Source organism: Notamacropus eugenii, chromosome 2 (genome assembly GCF_028372415.1).
Source record: "Notamacropus eugenii isolate mMacEug1 chromosome 2, mMacEug1.pri_v2, whole genome shotgun sequence".
Lineage (NCBI taxonomy): Eukaryota > Metazoa > Chordata > Mammalia > Diprotodontia > Macropodidae > Notamacropus > Notamacropus eugenii.
Genome location: NC_092873.1, coordinates 378,333,166 through 378,354,628, shown reverse-complemented (window position 1 = coordinate 378,354,628; position 21,463 = coordinate 378,333,166). Strand labels below are relative to the sequence as shown.

The window sequence follows — 21,463 nt, the reverse complement described above, 5'->3', positions numbered from 1 at the left end:
GTAGCCTTGAGGTTGCAGGTTCCCCACCCCTGGCTAGGAGATGGGTGGTAAGGGCTTGACTTCGAGTGGTAGCAAGGATAACTCCTAGGTTGTAAATCTGGATGACTAGAAGTTTGGTGATGCCATCAACAGAAAGTAGGTCAGAAAAAAGGTGGGTCTTGAGGAAAAGCTAATGAGTTCTGTTTTCAGCACATGAAGTTTGAGATATCTGTGGGACATCCAACTTGAAATATCGAATAGTTAATTGGTGATAAGAGAATGGAGCACAGGACAGACACGAGGACAGGGGTGGGGAACCTGTGGCCTTCAGGCCACATATAGCCTTCTAGGTCCTTGGGTGTGGCCTTTTGACTAAGTCCAAGTTTTATAGAACATATCCTTTGATGAAGGGGATTTGTTCTGAGGACCTAGAGGGATACATGTGGCCTCAAGGATGCAGGTTTCCCACCCCTGAGTTAGGGCTACATATATAGATCTGGGATCCCATGGGAACTAATAAAGTCACTGAGAGAGAAAGTGTAAACAAGAAGGAAGCCCATGCCAGAGCATTTGGGGACACTCAAAGTTAGGGGATACAATATGGATGATGATTCAGCCAAAGGGATTAAGAAGCACAGACACATAAGAAGAGCACCTAGAGACAAATGTCACAGGCACCAAAAGCAGAAAGAATATTGCGGGGCACAGGGAGAGGGAGAGGCAGTCAGCAATGGCAAGATTCAGGCTCTCAGAAAGAACCTAAATTTCTTCTTTGTGACTCTGACCTCTTGTTGCTTGTTTTGCCCTTTAAGGGCTAGGCAGGGCAAGTCAAGAGACCGGGGTTTGAGTTCTGGTTCTGCCACTTAATACCTGTGTCATCTTAAGTAAGAAACTTTACCTCTCTGAGACTGTCTGTTAAGGCATGGCCATGGGCATTGGATATCTCAAACTGGGTGTCCCATAAATATCTGAAATTCAACAGGTTCAAAGGAGAGCACGTCATCTTGTCTTCCAAACCTTCACCTTTTCTGACCCTCCCTATTGAGGGCACCACTATCCTTCCAGTCACCAAATCTTACAACATTGGTGTCATCCTCAACTCCTTCACACTCACTCCACATATCCAATCTATTGTCAAGTTTGGTTATTTCTGTTTCACAATATCCCTTGTACATGTCTTGTTCTCTCCATTCACACAACTGCAGTCCAGGTACAGGTGCTCATCACCTCATTGCCTGAACTATCAGCAGTTCATCTGAAAAAAAACCATCTGGGGCTTTAGATGATCATACAGCACTACTGTTAATAGAGCTCCTCTTTAAGATAATAAAAATGGTTCACATTTATAGAATGTAATAGCACGTAAGTTCCTTGAGGACAGGAACTGTTTAATTCTTGTCACTATATCCCTAGAACCTCGTACAGTGATTGACATGTAGTAGGTGTTTAACAAATGCTAGTCAAATGACTAACTGAATATAATACCTTAAAACTTGTAAAGAAAGGACTTTCAGAACAGAAGAATAAGGAGTCATAGGAGTTCAATATAAAATTCCAAAAAGAAATCTAATCTGTTGGAGATTCTTAAAAGAACATCAAAATGGCAAAAGAGGGGCAGTGGTGCAGTGGATAGAGCACCCACCATAGAGTCAGGAGAACTTGAGTTCAAATCTAGCCTCAGACTTGCTGTGTGACCCTGGGTAAATCCTTAATCCTGATTTCCTCCAACAAAAACAAAACAAAACAAAAAATAGCAAAGGAAGAGATGTAGATCAGGAGAAGAATCAGAAATAGTCAAACTGACAACAGAAGCACAAGGAGTGAAATCAGAAATTTCTGAGGACACAATAAAATGAAGAATGGACACACTGAAGGAACATAGGAGGAAATGGAATTAGCAAAAATATCAAGAGGTGAAATGAAGAAAGAAAGGGCTTAAGTGAAAGGGTTTAAGAGATAATGGACAAGATGATGATAAAATTCTTCTATTTGGAGATATCCAAGGGAAGAAAATAAACAAAACAACATACTCAATGAATAACAGAATTATTATGCTGGAGAGAGAAATGGTGAAAACAACAGCTAAAGCCAAAACAACAAGCCCAGGAAATGACACAACTGGAAAAAATGTGGAATCTATGCAGGCAAAAATGATGGAGGGCAGGGCACAAAGAAAAAAAAAATAACTACTGAACTGCCCAAAACCTGAGGGGAAAAAATCTGATTGCTATATATCAAGTAATCATAAAGGAAAAAATTTTAAGGGGACAGTCTGCAAACTGACAACATTCACAGGATACCAACCATGGTAAACCCCAAATTCAACTCACCCAGACATTGTCCTGTAAGAAAAGCATTAGGAGCCTAAAGCTAAAAAAAAAAAAAATGAATCCAAGAGAAAAGCTAAGGATTTTAAAGCATCTTTTATTAGCTCTACTGGGTAAAATAAAATGATCAGAAAAGGGATGCAGTGTTGGACTTGGAGTAAGGAAAACTCAAGTTTGCATTCTATCCCAGGCAATTACTAGTTGCTTGACTTGGAGGACAAATATGTTGTCCCAATCTTACACACAAGCATACACACCCAAACACACACACACAGAGGAATAGAAGAGTTTGCAAACTATCAGCCCATAAGATTGTTTGACTTCAATTCCTGGCAAAATTCTGCAACATAGCATTAAAGGGATAGTTAGTGAACAAACAGAAAAGGAAGCAATGATCACAAAGAGCCAACATGCCTTCTTCACAATGGGTCATGTTGAAAAAAAAAATCTCATTTCTTTTTTTTTTCTTTTGGAGTGAGTTACTAAACTTTTAGATCAGGAGACTACTGGAGATATTTAGATTTTAGAAAAAAAAGTTTTTACATAAACTCTCATGCTATTCTTGTGAGAAAGTTGGGAGATGTGGCCTAGGAGATGAGACAATTCTGCAGATTCAGGACTGGATAAATGGCTGGATAAATGAAGGGGTCATAGTTAAAAATTCAATGGTGCAACACACATGACCCTGGGTTTTAGAAGGCTTTATCAGCAGAATGCAAGTTCTGGCTGGTCCTACAAAGCTGGAAAGGCTTCATATACTACATTGGTAACAGACTGTTTTTCATTTGTGTGGTTATTCCTTCCACAGGTATAGATCACAACCCCTTTGTAATTTGGGAAATAAACAGTCTTTAAGCACTAGTGTGCACAAAAAACTCACCTGCCTGCAACTAACCTGGGGTAAGCCTCTCCAGGCTTAGCTAGGCTGGTCCTCAGACAACAGGTAGAAAACAATTTGTTACCAGTGCAGCTCCTTGAGGGGTTGAAGTGAAAGGTAATTTGGAAAGGGGTCCTTAGTATAAGCAAATGCCAGGAATCAGTTCTTGATCTCATTCTGTTGAAAATTTTTATCAAAGACTTGGAAAAAGGCACATATGGCACGCTAATTAAATTTGCAGGAGATACAAAACTAGAAGTTAGAGTTAGAATTCTAAAATCTTTACAGTATAGAACATTAGGTCCAACTAATAAGAGAAGCTGGGTGGTGCAGTGGATAGAGTGCCAGGCCTGGAGTCATGAAAACTCATCTTCCTGAGTTCAAGTCCCACTTCAGACACTTGCTAGTTGTATGACCCTGAGCAAGACATTTAACTCTGCCTCAGTTTCTTCATCTATAAAAGTTTCTTTAGCTATAAAATGATCTAGAAAAGAAAATAGCAATCCATTCCAGTATCCTCGCCAAGAAAACCCCAAATGGGGGTCACAAAGAGTTGGACACAACTGAAAATCACTGAACAACAGCAAATAATTTAGTAGGAATAAATATAAAGTCTTACAATTAGGTTCAAAAAACCAACTTCAGAAGTAAAAATTGGGGGTTGAGTCCTTTGGCTAGATTGTAATTTATCTGAAAAAAATCTGGGGGTTTTAGAGACTTGTAAGCCCCATATGAGTCAACAGTGTGTTGGAGGGAAATTAACATAATCTAAGGACACATTAAGAAAAGCATAGCACCCAGGAGTAGGAAGATGATCAGTCAGTCAGTCCACGTACATTTATTAGGTTCTTACTATATGCCAAGCATGGTTATAAGTGTTAGGAATGCAAATATAACCAAAAAGAAAGATAGGCTCTGCCCTCAAAAAGTTTACAATCTAATGAGGAAGACAATACATAAAAGGGAGCTGAAAAGGATGGGGTAGGACGGAGTGTACTGGACAGACTAGAGGTGGTAGTCATGGGTCATTAAATGAAGTACAAAGATCAGTGGGTTCTTTCCCATTGCAATTAAGAGGTCCTACAAATTAGAGATAAGAAAACAACAATTTACAAAGTTCTTTCCTGACCACACTTTTGTAGGGGTAGACAGTGCAACTGTCATCATTGCCATTTCATGAATGACAAGGGTAGGACTCAGAGAGGTAAGTCATCTCCTTGCCCAGTTAGAAAACTAGTAAGAGTCAGAGTTGGGACGCAAACCTGAGACTTGTAACTTCAATCCAATGTCCTTCCTGTTGCTCTTGGATGTATTGACACCAACGTGGTGTTCAAATCCCTGAAAGCAATAGTTTTGCCAACTCTGCCCTGGACAGGCCACATTTATTAAATGGTATTCTATTCTGGGCCACGTATCTTAAGAAGGACATTGACAAAGAAGCTTCTCCAGAGGAAAGTGTCCAGGTTAGCAGGGATCCTAGAAAGCACTTCACATGAGAATTATATGAGACTGAGTGTGAAGGTACTGGGCAGGGAGCCTCGGGCACTAGAAGATGCAGTGCAGGGATGTTGGGCTGGGAAGGAGCTTGATTACTAACTTCAAATATATGAAAGGCTATTATAAAGAAGAAGTATGTTTGTTCTATGCTATTCTGGAAGGTATATCAGAGATTTAGAACGGGAAAGACCTCAAATCTCTTCTAGTTCAATCCTATCCTTTTACTGATGGAGAAACTGAGGCATGGGGAAGTTGTGTCCAAGGTAACATGGGTAGTAAATGCAAGAGGTAGGATTTGAACCCAAATCTTCTGAGTCCACAGCCAGTGCTCTTTCCATTAAACCACTCTACCTCCCAAATAGATAGAGGGAGACAGATTTGGACTTAACATGGAAAAGAACTGTGTAACAGAGAAGTCTAACGATGAATGACAGTTAACAATTATATAGTACGTTAAGATTTGCAAAGTGCTTCTCATTTGATCCCCACAACAGCTCTAGGAGGTAGGTTCTATAATTATCTCCATTTTACACTTGGGGAGCTGAAAAACAGAATTTAAGTGACTTGCCTAGGATCATACAGCTAAAAAGGGTCTGGGGACAAATTTGAACTCAAGTCTTCTTGACTTCATGTCCAATAGTCTACCCAGTAGGCCATCTAGCTGCTTATCTTGTGAGATAATAAGTTCCCTGTTATTGGAAGTGTTCAAATGGGGTCTAGATGACTGGTTACCTGTTGAGTACATTATAGAGGACAGTCCTGCAGGAGATTAAAGTGCATGATCTCTAAGGCCCCTACCCACTCTAAAGCTCCAGGGTCCTTTAAGTCAGAAATGTCAAATATTTGGCCTGTGGGTCACCTGCCTGAATCAGATTAAAATGTAAATGAAAAATATTTAACAAAATAAATAAAAATAGAATAGAACATATGTAATATTAACACATGGCTTTCAAAGTCAATATGCAGATGGCCAGTGGATAGAGCAGTGAGGTTGGAATCAGGAAGATTCATCTTCATGAGTTCAAATCCAGCCTTAGACACTTACTCGCTGTGTGACCCTGGGCAAGTCACTTAATCTTGTTTGCTTCAGTTTCCTCATCTGTCAAATGAGCTGGAGAAGGAAATAGCAAAGCTTTCCAGTATCTTTGCCAAGAAAAGACCAAAAGTGGTCACAAAGAGTCAGACAACTCAACAACAACAAGTCAATATGCAACTGCTAAGGATTCTTGGGTGTGGTGTAGTGGCCCCATTTCTATTTTGAGTTTGACACTACTGCTTTAAGTCATCCATCATCATTGAGCTTTTAAAAAGTCAAGAACAAAGGCACAGGATCTACCCCCTCCCCAGTTCTACCTGTCCATGGGGTGCCCGTGATCTCCTTGCTCCATTCACTCCATTTGCCATGATTGAACTCCTCCCGGGCCCGAATCTGCACAATATGCCTTGTGCCCATCAAGGCATCACTGATAATCAATGAGTGTTGATCCTTCCTCTGAAAGAGAAAGGCACAAAGACACAGGAGATGAATTAGCATGTGCATGCACACACACACACACAAAGAGACAGTCACGTATGGGCATGCACATACGTACATGTGGACCTAACATATCTCCAGAGCATTTGCACATGTATATACGCATGTACGAGTATTCACAATCACACAAATGCAAAGCATAAAATGTCTTTGACCACATACACCTATAATACTCCAGTGCATATGTACACATGAGTCTACTCTGTCTTTATAACTTTTAACCATCAATTAATGGGGCCAACTTCTAACCAGTTCTACCAGCTTTTTATCTAAATCAGGGCAGTTCCTTAGTGATAAATAATAATACATTTCAATAGCACTTTAAATCTTCAAAACATTTCTTTCCTTCTAACTCTGCCAGGAGCAGGTAGGTGGTGCAATAGATAAAAAACTGGGCCTGGAGTTAGGAAGACCTGAGTTCAAATCTGGTTTACTAGCTATGTGACCCTGGGCAAGTCACTTAACCCTGTTTGCCTCAGTTTCCTCATCTGTAAAATGAGATGGAGGAGGAAATGGTGACCACCCCAGTAACTTTGCCAAGTAAATCCCAAATGGGTCACGAGTCAGACACAACTGAAACAACTGAATAACAACCACCACCAAAGGCTATCTATATGAGTCTTTCTCAATATGATCCAGTCCTGCTCCCATGGCCCCCACTGGACCTACCCTTTTAAGAAGCTGATTGGAGAATATGCTGGACACTGTGTCACCTCAATGAAAGTGGTGAGTTTTGGCTCTGCTGGCACTTAGTAACTGTGTGAACCTGGGAAAGTCACTTGGGCAATTCCCTGGGATTTATCTACTAAGTCAGAGGCAGGTGATAATTTCTATCACTGAAGAAAATTCCAGCCTCTGAGCACTCCCCCTCCACCCACCCACTACCATACTTCAAAAATCATTGTTCCTCCACATATCTCCATATGGTGGCTTAACTATCTCTTTGAGGAGCTTTCCACATGCCCATAAATCATGAAGGGAAGGGTAAAATTGAACTGACCTGGATGGTTGTATAAACCTTGGATTTTTCAGCCCGATACCGGAGCTCAAATTGAAGTCGGTAGTAAATGGAGTTCCAGGAAGGTGGGTCTTTCCAGGTGACATTGAGTCGATGGGGGCTTTTGTCCATGGCTGTGACTGTGATATTGGTTGGAGGATCTGGTTGAACTGGGAAGCGATGGAAAGAAAGGAGAGGGAGAGAGAAATGAGAAGTGTACCTGCTATAAGGGGCAAGCTTAGTACAGATCTTCCCTATTCATTCATACCTTCATTTATTTAATCAATCAATACATAGCAGCCTCTGCTGATAGTTATCCTAACAGGACATCTAGGCAGCTGAATGCCACTGGTACTCAGGCTTCTTGCAAACAAACCTTATCCCTGACCTCCCTACGCCCCCACTCAGTAGTGTGTATGCGAAGGCTCCTGGGATTAGAGCTGTCTGTCAAATTTTCAGCATAATCTTGGAAGCTGGCAAAATGCTACAAATGAGGGTTTGATTTTGGGTTTTGTGGATCATCTAGACTTAACAAAGTGATGGAAAAAAAATAGGAGACTTAACATAAGAGTATATCACAGGATCTTTTTTTCCTAGAGAGCTTTTTGTTAAAAATTCACCAGCAAACCACTACCCCAATCCTTGCAAAATGGCTGACCCACCACAAGGGTTTGACCAGGAGCCCCATCCTCACAACACCCTCTGTCCCCAGGCTTCTGAGACCTCTCCTAGGCAGATGGAGGAGGCAGTCTGAACCATACTTACGGACTTCAAAGCCCTTGAATCGGTAGGCTTTGCTGGACTTCCTCATGACCCCATTGGCAATACATAAGGCAACCAAGTACAGGGAGTCATCATCTTCCCCAAGATTCAAGTGGCAAGCGAACTTCTGGGATCCCCGCAAGTAGTGACACGGCCTCTGGAAAGTTTCTTCTTTCTGTCTGCCAAAGACATAAGACCAAGATCCCCAAAAGTTTCATTTTTAGCCTCCCTGTTATACTGCTTCTGTTGGATACAATCAAAAGCAAATAGAGGCAAGAATTATACTGGAGAACTGACTTGGCAATCGATAACTGATCTTTCTATGGTATTCTGAGGTTTACATAAGAGGCAGAATGGTGGGGGATATAAAGAGTCAGTCTCAAAGCCAGGAAGCCCTGGGTTCAAGTCCTGACTCGAACAGGCAATGCTCTAGGCAACTCTGACTATAAACTGCAAAGAAGATAACAACCTGCATTGGTAGAGGGAATTTCTGGCAAAGCCAATGACATCGTAAGTGCAGCCACTACCTCCTAACATATCTCATTTTAGTCTTACAGTGGCCCTGTGAGCTGCCTATTATTTATTGTAAATATTATTCCCATATTACAGAGGAGGAAGTGGAAACTCAGAGAGATTGCTCCCTGGCTGTGGATTCAGAAGTTATCGTTTTTCAGTTGTGTCCCACTCTTTGTGACCCATTTTGGGGTTTTCTTGGCAAAGATACTGGAGTGGTTTGTCATTTCCTTTTCTAATTCATTTTACAGAGGAGGAGACTGAGGCAAACAGGGTTAAGTGACTCGCCCAAGGTTCCACAGCTAGGAAGTGTCTGAGGCCAGACTTGAATTCGGGTCTTTCTGACTCTAGGCCTGGAGCTCTATCCACTACCATTTTAAATAATTAATCTTACCAGGGTCTAAGCATTAATGCTTTTATGTAAAAGACTACAAGGGCTCTATCCACTACCATTTTAAATAATTAATCTTACCAGGGTCTAAGCATTAATGCTTTTATGTAAAAGACTACAAGGGCTTTAAGCACTCTCTATAGTCAATACTCTAGGATAAAGCTCCAGCTTCAGTACAGAAGACCTGGTCTCAATTCCCACTTCTGGCCTTAGAATCTGTGAAATCTTGGGAAAGTCACCTTACCTCCATGGGTCTCTGTTTGCTCATCAGTAAAGTAAGTGGGTTGGACTCCAGGGTTCTGAAGTCCCTTCCAGCTATGATCCTATGACTGTATGAGTAGAAAATGTGTTTCTATGTCTCTTTCATGAGTACCCCCTGGAGAGTAAAGTAGGACTCAAGGAGAGGCAGGCTGAAGGGCCTATAACTCACGCCTTCTTTCCTTCATCAGCTCCCTCCTGTCATCATCCATTTATACTTGGGTGTGAATCAACCTGAGAGTCCAAGACTGAGTCTTGAAAAGGCTACCTTACCAGGAAATGCTGAAGCTAGAAGCAGAGTATTCTAGCAGAAATAATGTACTCTACGTGTTCTGTCACATTGTTTCCTACTATTTTCCACTGCAAGTAAACATACAAAATTTCAGTTACATCACACATTAAACAGGTTTTTGCATGCTTTTTAGCTGGTAATCTTATCACACTGGGCCTTTTTGTTGTTTAATCAGATCTGACTCTCCATAACCCCATTTGGAGTTTTCTTAGCAAAGATACTATAGTGGTTTGTCATTTCCTTCTCCAGCTCATTTTACAGATGAGGAAATCAAGGCAAACAGGGTTAAGTAATTTGCCTAGGAGTCACACAGCTATTAAGTGTCTAAAGCTGAATTTGAACTCAGGCCTTCCTGACTCCAGGCTCAGCACTCTACCCCCCTAGGCATACCATGACTCAAGTTGAACTCCAAGTTCTAAATAGCCCATTTACAAATAAAGACTTGAAATACAGTGTAAGTAAAATCGGGTAAGCCAGGAGATGTCTATATTCCTTTCTTGGGAGTGATTCTTAAAGTAATAATAACTTTAAATACTCTTTAGTGTTTTTCTCAATAGGGCAAGAACCATCTCTTCATTTCCAGATTTTTGGCACGTAAATTTTAAAATAAACCTTTCTATCCTGAGCAAAAGGACCCCTGAAAGACTACTGGTAATCTCCAAACTATGGTTTTAAGAATAACTCCTTTGGGGAAGCTCTCAGGGCAAGGTTTGGTACGGGAGCCCAAAGAAGCTTTGAATTTGACATGTGTGTTTATCTTGTTAGATTAGTTCGGAAAACATTTGGATTAAAGGAGCCTTAGCTGCGGGGCTGTCCGTTGCTCGAAAAGATTACGAAACAGGCCCAGTATATCTTTGTCACTTTCCACTTCCTCTTCTGGAATCCTCTCTTCTCCCCATTGTAGTACCCATCCCCATGTGTCCTGTGCCTTCATGGTATCCTGCCTATAGGAGTGCCCAGGTATACTGTACTCTCAGTAAGTGAATTCACTCTCTCTCTTTCTCTCTCTCTGTCTCTCTCTCTCCCTCCATCCCTCTCTCTTGTCCTTTTTCTCTGTCTCATTCTCTCTTTTATCTCATTCAAGTCACAGCAAAAAACATTTAGTAAGTACCTACTATGTGCTATGACTTGGCACGTCTTTCCAACCTGGCTAATTTGCATTTTAATAGGACATCTCTCAAAGTTGTTGCAAGGACTAAATGGGATAATTTATAGAAAGCATTTTCAAACCTTAAAGCCTATGTAAATGCTAGTTATAAATAATAAAAACAAGCCCAAGAAATGACTCACGGATGGTAGAATTTCAGGCATAAAATCAGGATCTCAGTGTTAGAAGACACTGTGTTTGTTAGAAATCAGAAGTTCTCTCATCTGTACCTCTACAACACCTGCCACAAAGGGTCATCTAACCCTCCCTGGAAGCTTTCAGTGACAGGGAACTCACCACCTCCTGAGGCAGGTCATTCTATTTCTCATCCAGCTCTAACTGGGAGGAAGTTCTTCCTTCAATGGAGCTAAATTTGTCCTCTATGTAACTTCCATCAGTCACTCTTATTTCTGCCTTCTGACATTTGTCATCATTATGAGCCAGCGGGGGAGATATTTTAGGGGCCTTCCTGGAACTCCTCAGATCATGCCAGGCCAGGCCTTGTACTTGCCTGTGGCTCAATCCAACAATATTTCCTTTATTTTCTCAGCACCCAGGGCCTTGTGTGTCATGACTTCTAAAGACCTTCTTCTCCCTTCCCCAAGATGACCTGATTTTAAAATGAAATCATCTCCCAAGACACTTACACCTGTCTCACTAACAAGACAGCCTTAGTCTGTGGGGACGGTTTCCTTCGGAGGCTCCATTCGCAGTGAACACCACTGATGAAACTCTTCCTTCGGCATGAGCATATGGGCTCTTCAGGAGGACCTGAAAAGGAAATCATAATAGAAGTGTTGTCACAGCAGCAGTCCAGGTTATGAGAGGACCAGACAGTCTAAAGAGAACAAATTTGAAAAACACTCCACCTTTATACCCCACAGAGATTTCCATACTGGAGAGGACAGACAAGTTGAGCAGTACACTATATTCTAACTAGGGCTTTGTAAAAATTCAAGGGGTCAGAGGTCTCATTTCCCTCCTAGGAAGTGGAATCAGAAGATTATAGATTTAGATCTGGGACCAGACCTCAGAGACCATTTAGTCCAGATAAAGAAACTGAGTCACAGAAAAATCAAAGGGGCTCATATAGGTAGTAAGGGACAGAAATGGGATTTGAACCTCCTATGTCTATTCATTCCCAATTGAGCACTCATTCATTCTACTGTACCTTGCTACCTCTCAGGGAAAGGAGAGCAACAGAGGTTAGTAACTGTGGATATTAAATTCTATTCCATCAAACTCTAAGGGTAGAGGAGACCTCAGAGAACATCCAAGCCTCCCTGAACATCCCTGACCTTGAATGTCAAGGACAGGAACGTCGAACAGCTAAAGTCTCCTCATCCCAAATGCCAAAGAGGGGGAGTGTCCCACAAATTAGTAAATAAAAGGCCTGGGGTTCATATCCAGCTCTAGACTCACTCCAAGTCTACTGTCCTTTGCACTTGTATTTTGACTGTCCTATACTACCTCTCCACAATCCATCAATCAGGATGCAGTCATAGGCCAGCTTTCGGCTCCACTGACCTTGAGGCCATGTCGTAGACCAAGCCAAGACCCTTGTACTCCTTTCTTTCTAACTCCCTGTTATATGTTATCTTAAGCCCTGTTATAATGTAGATTCCTTGAGGGTAGGGACAGTCTTCCTTGCTGGTATCTGCATGCCCAGTGTTTAGCCCAGTGCCTGGCACATTGTTGTTCAATTACTTCAGTCAGTCCACTCTTCATGACCTCATTTGGGGTTTCCTTGGAAAGATATTGAAGTGGTTTGCCATTTCCTTCTCCAGTTCATTTGACAGATGAGGAAACTGAGGCAAATAGGTTTAAGTGACTTGCCCAGGGTCACACAGTTAGTGAATGTCAGAGGCCAAATTTGAACTCAGGAAAATGAGTCTTCCTGAATCCAGGTCCAGCACTCTAGCTACTTCCCCACCTAGCTGCCTGCCTGCCATGGTGTGCCTACGATGTTCTAGGCACTGTGTTTGATGCAGTCCTCTTCTGCACAGTTCATAAACTACTGAATACTTACTGGGCTAAAAGATACAGTTCTACTCTGGGAGGAGTGGCTAACTCAGGTTACATGGCTAAGACACCATATTTCCATTAGAGGGTCTTCCTTTCCTTGTACTATTTAAAATATCTTCCAGTTCACTGAGATAAGCCATGAGGAAGAGAAGCAGTCAGTATATTTCTAATATCAGTGGGACCTAAACTACCTAATTCACTATGAGTAAAGTTCTGAACTCTCTGGGTCCTGAGCTGCGAGACACCCAGCCTAGCCATGAGCCAGAATATTCTCCAGTATCCTGTCACTTGCTGGCAAATATAATAAGCTTTTCCTGTAACTTCTTGGATCAAGTAAATAACAGGATATTAAAGGGATTTTTTTCAGCCATGGCACGTATCTGAAAGTGTCTGTTTAATACACATCTACTGTACACAGTGCTAGGCACTGAAGACAGCAAGTTTAAATAAAGAAAGGTCCCCTGACTCATGGAGCATTTAGTCTAGGAAGAGAATATAATAACACAAGTACAGATTAGTCTGAAACGCAATTTTACCCAAATACATTAGAAAGGTGCCAAGCCAAATGCTCTATGTAAGGTCTAAGAAGGAAGGTGTCGATGACAGAGGGAGGGTTCGGAGAAGGCTTTCTGAAGGAGATGGCATTTCAGTTGGGCTTTAAAGACTAGGTAAAAGTTCAACAGACAAAAAGAGGCAAAGATACCACAGGCATAAGGAGCGGTGTAATCAAAGAGCTATGTGTAGATATATATGTATATATGTGTGTGTGTAGATATATATGTAGATATAGATATATGAGTATATATGTGAAGAATAGTGGGAACTAGTTGTCCAATTTGGCTAGGAATTAGAAATTGTAGAAGCAGGTAGCATAAAATAAATCAGGAAATCTGGGTTAGGTGGCACTTGATTATGGAGGATCTTAAATGCCAAAGAAAAGAATCTGAATTTGGCCCAGCAGTCTGTAAGGCACTACCAAAACTTTTTGAGCAAAGGCATGTGATGTGACCAGATCTCTAAGGAAGGTTAGCCCAATAGCAGTACAAAGGTCTAATCAGAGTTGAGGTGATGGAGGATGTATTGGAAAGACCTTCCAAAAGAATGCCAACAGAGCAATGTTCCGGGGTTGTTACTCACCAACCACCAGCAGAGGTAGGGTCCTCACCAGGTGACTGTCCAGGTAGCAGGTGTAGTTTCCCGAGTCGTTATACTGCACTGACTTCAGTAATAGCTTTCCTCCCACCATTTCCCTTCGGCCAAGCTGTGGGCCTATGGGCTCATCCTCCAGTTTCCAGTGAATGGTGGCATTCATCTCCAATTCCCCATCCAGGCAGGTCAGAGTGATGGGGGCACCAAGCACCTGACTCAGCATATCACCTGGCACATCTGTGAAAGAGAGAAGACATAGAACCATAGACTCTGGAATCTGGAGGGATCTTTGATATCTGGAGTCCAACCCTTTCGTTCATTTGGCAAACATTTATTAAACCCTTCCTACGAGTGCTAAGTGCTGAGCACACAAAGACAAAAGGTACCATCCCTACCCTTGAGGAGCCTACACTGTACTGCAAGCCTGCAAAACCTGCAGTGGGCTGCTTATGGCATGCCAAAGGATTTCAGGCAGCCTGTGAAAAATCTAGAGGATAACTCTACGCCGCCCAAAATCCTTTGGCAGGTCACGGGTTATGCAAGCCTGCTCTAATGAAAAGAAAAGGGCCAACATGTACAAATATAAGTGAATTCAAAATATCTACAAAACAAATATGAAATAATTTGCAGGGAGGGAGGAGGCCTGGTGGAGGTACTTGAGCTGAGTCTTGAAGAAAGTTAAACACTCTCAAAGGAAGATAAGAAAATTGAGGTAAGGAAACTGAGCTCTCCCATGAGCCAAGCGTCCCCATGGCTCGCCCTGGCAGCTCAGGATGGACTCCAGCATCCTTCTGTGTCCCCACCTCTTGGCCCCAGTTTTCTCCCTTCCTTCCTTTCTTCTTTCCTTCTGTCTTTCCTTTTTTCCTTCCTTCTTTCCTTCCTTCCTTCCTTTCCTTTATCTTTCTGTCTTTGTCCATCCGTCTGTCTGCCACTCCATTCTATCTTTGGATCAGCTAATATTATTATTCTATGGCACTGAGGATGTGCCTAACTCCTGTTGACCAAAAGGTGCTGACTTGTCACGTCCTTGGACCTCAACCTGTACCTTGGCCTCGAGTCACATGAAAAGATCTGTGTTTACTCTCCACACAGACCTGACAACAGCTCTGCACAAAGCCCTGCCCTTTAGAGCAGTGCTGCTCTTCCACGCCTTCAGAACCGGGGAGTCAAACAGCTTTGACTCCAAAAAGCCAAAGGCTGCCTCAGTTTAGGGGACATACTCTCTAACTGAATCCAGAGTGGGGACTGGCAGTCCTGGAGGCAAGCTCTGCATTCAGTGAGAGTCTGGGCTGGAAGTACCAGAGGTACAGTGGACGGGAGACCTTGAGTCTGCCTTGCAGTTACCTTGAAATTGTATAGCTTTTTGGAGTCTCACTCCACTGCCAAATTTACTCTTAAGAGTAGTAACTCAAATTTTAATAGTGCACTAAGATTTTTTTCTCTTTTTAAAAATTTTTTTCTCAATTCCATGCAAACAAAAATTTTTAACATTTTAAAATTTTGAATTCCAAATTTTTTACCTCTTTCCTTCCCTACCTCTCCTCCACCTCCTTGAAAAGGCAAGCACTTTGATATAGATTATACATGTGCAATTATGCAAAACATATTTCCATATTAGCCATGTTGCAAAAAAAAAAAGATAAAAAATTACACTAAAATTTTTCAAACGGTTGTCCTCATAAAATAGTATGGCAACAAACAACTCTTATCATTACCCCCCCATCCATTGTACAGAGAAGAACACCGAGGCACCTAGTAAGCGTCTGAGGCCACATTTGAACTCAGGTCTTCCCTGACTCCAGACCCAGTGTTTCATCCATTAAACCACTAGCTGCCTCTACATGTGATAGTTCAGAAGGTAAAAGACCAGGAAACATGAGTACTCCAAATTCTCCAGTACAAATAATGCTTGTGAATCCACTGCCAGATCAGAGTTGGTCAAATTCTGCATTAGCAACCCTCTTTACCTGAAGTAGAGGTAGAAGCCTACCTGGAGGCCTCCTATTTCCTCTTCAGGACTATTTTCTTCTCTTAGACAGAGTAACTTAAACATAGGATTTCTCAAAACTAGTTGTCTGTGGATCTTCCCTATGGAATCTTCCTATGGATCTTCCCATCTATCCATGCTTTCTCTGCTCCTTCACATCTTTTGCCCTGCCCTTCTCAGTGTCTGGCCCTTTCAGAAAGGGAGGGGACGTATGTGTCAATATTTGCCAAAGAGGCTGACAGAATGCTTCAGCAAACCTCCCTTCATTACTCTTCTCAGCGTACTCAGCATTGGAGGCCTGCCTTGGGGATGTCCGTGACTTCTGTTTGCTGTCCCCACAATAACTCCCTCCACCCTGTGCTGGGGAAGGGGGAGCCTGGAGGTGTGGAGAGACATTCACCTTTCTAAACTCATCCTGGCACTTGGATGTGTGGAGGGGAGGAGACAGGCCTGGGAGGAGGGTGAACAATTCTTTTCATTCTGACTATGAACAAATTAGCATCAGATTTGGGTCAACAACTCCACCAGTTTGGAGCTGAATGGAGTCCCGCCTTCTTCTGTGGAGCAAAATGTTCAGACTCTCTTAGAGACAGCTTGTTTATAGTCCAAGCACCCCTTCCCAAACACCAGATTCCAGGACAAGTATTGGCATAGCTTTTCAGGTTTTTTTCTATCTGGGTCCAAATCCCAACATGGCGACCTACTCCCTGTGTAGCCTTGGGCAAGTCACTTTCCATTTCTTTGCCTTTGTTTCCTCTAAAATGATGTATTTGTACTCAGTAACTTCTAAGATCCCTCCTAATTCTTAAGTCTGCACCATACTCTCTCATACCCCGACTAGACCTTAAACACCAAGAGGGTGAAGGCTGTCTTAACAAAACTTTGCCCCTCCCCCAGCCCCTAGCAGGGCACTTTATGCAGTTGGCACTCAAGAAGTTATTTGCTAAATTTTGAATTTGTTGAATTTCAAAGTTGGAAGGGAACCTAGGAATCACCCAATTGAATTCCTGTCATCACCCTCAGCATCAGTGGTTTGAAAGGGATGGGAAGATGAGGGGTGTAAAAGTGGGGTGGTGTCACAGCTCCCCCATGGCAGGATTGGATTAGGGCATGAGGAGACAACCTTTCACTTTGGGGCTCTGAGGGAACTTCTAACTCAAAGAGAATAAAGATAAGAAAGACAGTGTGGGTACGCATGTGCACAACACATGAGCATGGGGGGGGCAGGGAGGACTGAGATTGACAATCAAGAGATGGTCATTTCTCTGTGTAGTGACAAAAGTCCTCCTTTTACTCCCATTAAGTCTCCAAGGAGAATCAGGCTCCTCAAATTATCATGCTTATATGATTTACATGTTGACATGCTTTGTCCCTCCAGGAGAATATAAACCCCTTCAGGGCAGAGACTGGTTTTCTCATGTAGCAGGCACTCAGTATACTCTTATTGGATGGGACTGGGCTAATAGGAAAATAGAAATTCTTAACCTGTTATTAGACATTGATATCTCTCCCTGTACAATCCATGTTACCTATCTTAGACTGTGGACTCCCAGGGGGCAGAAAACTTGCTTGTTTAAATTCAAACTGTGCATCACACATCACATCTAAGACAAGTACTTAATCAATGCCTTTAGAAACCATGGGAGTAATGGTGGGGCCATCTCAGAGATCTCTGACTCTAAGAAGGTTTGGCTATGACCCAGCTCTGACACAAAACAATGACTGGATTCCTCAAGTTCTCTAGGGAAGGACGTTTCCACCACCTCCCTGGGTTTTCCCTGGAGGAAAAAGGAAAGCAGTGCTTCGCCCACGGCTCTAAGGAACTGAGACAGAATCCCTGGAAATCAAGGCAACAATGCCTACTGCATTTTGTAGCTGAAGCCGCTAGAATCCCAGTTCTCTAGTAGGGGCAGGATTCACCTAAGCCAAGTGAGAAATAACCCAAATTCTTTGGATTTTATGGCAATGGCCAAAGAATTGGAATCAGCTCTGATCTTCCCCATTCCTGGCTTCTGCTTGTGGGTTTTTGGAATGGGTAGGAAGGGGGGGTGGGGGGGGGGTTGGCGTGGGGAGGCATGGAGGCAATCCATGTTGTTTTTTTTTCCCATCTCTCTTCAAGTAAACTTGTAAACGTCAAAATCAGAGAAAAACACGAATGCACAAACACATATTTCCCAACTCTCTCCCAGATTGCTTGTGCTCTGTGCCAGCAAAAACAAACTTCTGATTCCCAGTCCCATTTATGTAAGAGGCTAGCAGGGCCAAAGTAAGAGAATCAACTTGTGGCTGCTAACTCCAGGAGCCCCTTGGTCCAGAGCTGGAGCTTAAAGGTCATGGGCTGGACCATACAACAGCTTTGGAGCTTCCTGCAACCTCACCCTCCCATTCTCTCAGATTATAGCAGGAGAGGATTTGGAAGGTGGTCAAAGAGAAGACAAGGAATAGCCTTGTTTCAGGAAGAGAACGTTTGATCAGAAAGGAGCTGGCTGCCAAGAACAGAAGCCTCCAGCCCCTGGAGAGGTGGGGAGGGGAAGGAAGCTCCAGATCCTGGACCTCAGACCATAGCACTTTGTGGTCCACAAAGGACCACAGCACTTTGTTCGCCCCTCTCTTATGCACTTATCAATTTGAATTATAATTATTCCTACATGTACTAGGTGGCATAATGGTTACAACAAAGAACTCGGAGTCAAGAACACCTGAGTTCAAATAATCTCTCTGACACCAGCTGTCTGACCTTTAGCAAGTCACAATCTCTCTTCACCTCAGTTTCTTCATCTGAGGATAATATTTATGTCACTGGGGTTGTCGTAGAGACAAAATGGCATAATACAGGGTGTCCCCAAAGGCTTAGTGCTGTTTCAAGCTTTATTGTTCTTATTCAATCATGTCTGACTCTTTCTGACCCCATTTGGGATTTTCTTGGCAGAGACACTGGAATGGTTTTCCATGTCCTTCTCTAGCTCTTTTTACAGATGAGGAAACTGAGGCAAGCAGGGTTCAGTGACTTGCTCAGGGTCACACAGCTAGTAAGTGTCTAAGGCCAGGTTTGAACTCATAAAGATGTCTCCCTGACTCCAGACGTAGCACTCTATCCACGGTACCAATTGACTGCCCATTTTTTAAGCTACAGAATCTTAAAAATGCACTACGATTTTGGGGATACCCTGAATATATGTTAAGACTGTCACACACCTTAAAACTAAAGAACCTAGCTATTCCTTCTACAAGGTAAGCTCATCTAGGGCAGGGATGATGTTGTATCTCAACTTTCTTAATCAATGAATGGCAAATTTGCAGAATTAAATTTAGACCTCCTCACCCAGCAGCCTGAGTAGAATCAGAGAACCACAGAAGGTAAAATGTAAAAGCCTAGAAGGGAATTTTGATAACTCCTCATTTCACAGACAAAGAAAGTAAAGCTAGACAGGTTCCCTAAGGATTTGCACAAGATCAGATTCCAAATACTATGCCTCTATGCCTAGCTATCTGCGAGGTTGTGAAAGGCAGAGTTTAATTTCATCTCACAAGATCAGGTTCCGAGAGGGAGACACTCAGGGTGATTTTCTTCATCCCTCTCCCCCTAAAGGGTGCCTAGCCCTCAATTCTGGCTTCCTCTTTTCCTTCCTGGTCATCTGCCCACCCCCACCCCCAGCTCTCTACTGTTCTCTTCTCCTTAGATCTAGGCTTCACATTTTCTCTCTTCCTCTATCTTCTCATGGCACCCCTCTAGTCATTCCTATAGAAGTTGCAGGGACATGATATTTAATAGGAATGTATTGTAGAACCTATATAAAATTGTATGCCATCTCAGGGAGGGGGGATAAATCTAAGATATATGGAAGTGATTATAGAACACTGAAAACAAATAAAATAATTTAATTAAAAGAAAAAAAGTTGCAGGAAGCTCCAGTGGAATCTGAAGGGTGAGGGGAGAGGGGAGACAGATGACTGTTCAGAGCTCCCTCACTTAAAGTCCATTCACCAGCAAGTCAAGTTATCATCCTTGTGATATCACTGGTCCTCTTTGAGAATGAAGGATGACAAGCAATAACGAAGCTTTCCCAAGTCCATGGTAGCCCTGCCACAGAGATCTCTGAGGCTCATTGAGGAAATGAGTCTCCATCTTTTCTCTTTCTGTTTCCTAAGACACAGAACTGATTAGTCACTCCCTTTGTCAATAGGCTGTAATGGTTCCCCATTATCTCTAGGATAAGCTACAAATTCCTCTGTTTGGCATTTAAAAGTCCTTACCACCTGGCTCCAACTTACATTCCAGATTTATGTCACACATACACACACACACACACACACACACACACACACACACATACACACACACACCCTCATCATTAAACCCATTTCTTACTGTTTCTCATCCAGTACATTCCATCTCCTGCCTTAATGCCTTGTATAGGCTGTCCTTATGCTTAGAATGCACCCTCTCCTCATTTCTACCACTTACAATTGTTGTTTAGTTGTTTCGGTCATGTCTAACTCTGACCCCATTTGGGGTTTTCTTAACCGAGATACCTGAGTGGTTTGCCATTTCTTTTCTAGCTCATTTTACAGATGAGGAAACTGAGGCAAACAAAGTGAAGTGACTTGCCTGGGGTCACACAGTAAGTGTCTGAGGCTAGATTTGAATTAAGGAGAATGAGTCTTCCTGATTTCAGGGCTGACACCGTATCCACTGCCCCTTAAGGGGGTAATTAGGTGGCTGGCCTCAGACACTTAATGAGCTGGAGAAGGAAATGGCAAACTCTTCCAGTATCTCTGCCGAGAAAACCCCTGATGGGGTCATGAATCAGAAATGACCGAAATGATGGAATGAGCTTAAAATCTCTGGTTTCCTTCAAAGCTCACCTTGAATGCCATCTCAAAGCTGCTAATGCCTCCCACGCCCTGGAATCATCTGGTATTATTGACTTTGCATATCTCTTATTTCTGTTTTGTATACTTATTTCTGCGTATTGAATGTAAGCTCCTTGGGGAAAGGGATGAAAAGAAATTTCTTTTTTTTTCTTTGTATCCCTATCACCTAGTACAATGTAGGAGGAACTCTTTAGAAATGCTTGTTGATTGATTGATGGATGAATTGATTCTACTTATTCTCTCCGAAAGGCATCATAAATGTCAGCCTCTAGAATTCTACTTTTCTTTCACTTCTCCCCACTTCCACTCCCAGCTACTGATGAAGAAAAAGACCCAAAATGATGGAAATAACATTATTCTGGTCAAGAAATAAACATTCATGTTCAAGCTCAGCTACTAAATAGCCATGTGACCTTCTGCAAGGCATTTAACTTCTCTGGGACCCAGTATCCTCCTCTGTAAAATGAGAAGGTTGTCATCTTAGGTTCCTAACCTTTGAGGTGGCAGCCAGTTGGATCAGTGGTTAGAACACTGGTCTTGGAGTAAGGAAGACCTGAGTTCAAATCCAGCCTCAGACACTTAATAGTTGTGTGAACCTGTCTCTTAGCCTCTGTTTGCCTTAATACATTCCAGTAAATTTGCCAAGAAAACCCCACGGATAGTGTTGGCATGCTATGGTCCATGGGGTCACAAAGAGTTGGACATGAATGAACAACAATATTCCTAACAGGTTTATTCAGTGCTCTTCTGCTCACAGTAGGTACTCAGTAAGTATCTGTCAAATGAACATGTACTGTAGTAGGAAAATATTCCCCAATGAAAAGGCAATAGATTTGATGTTCAAAGACTGAAA

General features: G+C 42.4%; 1 protein-coding gene across 1 annotated transcript in view; it reads right to left on the bottom strand.

Moving 5' to 3' along the window:
- Positions 1-21,463, bottom strand: part of IL6R (interleukin 6 receptor) — a 64,714-nt gene that overhangs the window by 27,516 nt on the left and 15,735 nt on the right. The window contains exons 2-6 of the mRNA XM_072647105.1: positions 13,737-13,985; positions 11,222-11,345; positions 7,977-8,152; positions 7,215-7,381; positions 6,034-6,172 (exon numbers count right to left, since the gene is read on the bottom strand). Of these exons, the coding sequence (XP_072503206.1) occupies positions 6,034-6,172; positions 7,215-7,381; positions 7,977-8,152; positions 11,222-11,345; positions 13,737-13,985 (855 nt within the window). The remainder of the gene's footprint in view (positions 1-6,033; positions 6,173-7,214; positions 7,382-7,976; positions 8,153-11,221; positions 11,346-13,736; positions 13,986-21,463) is intronic.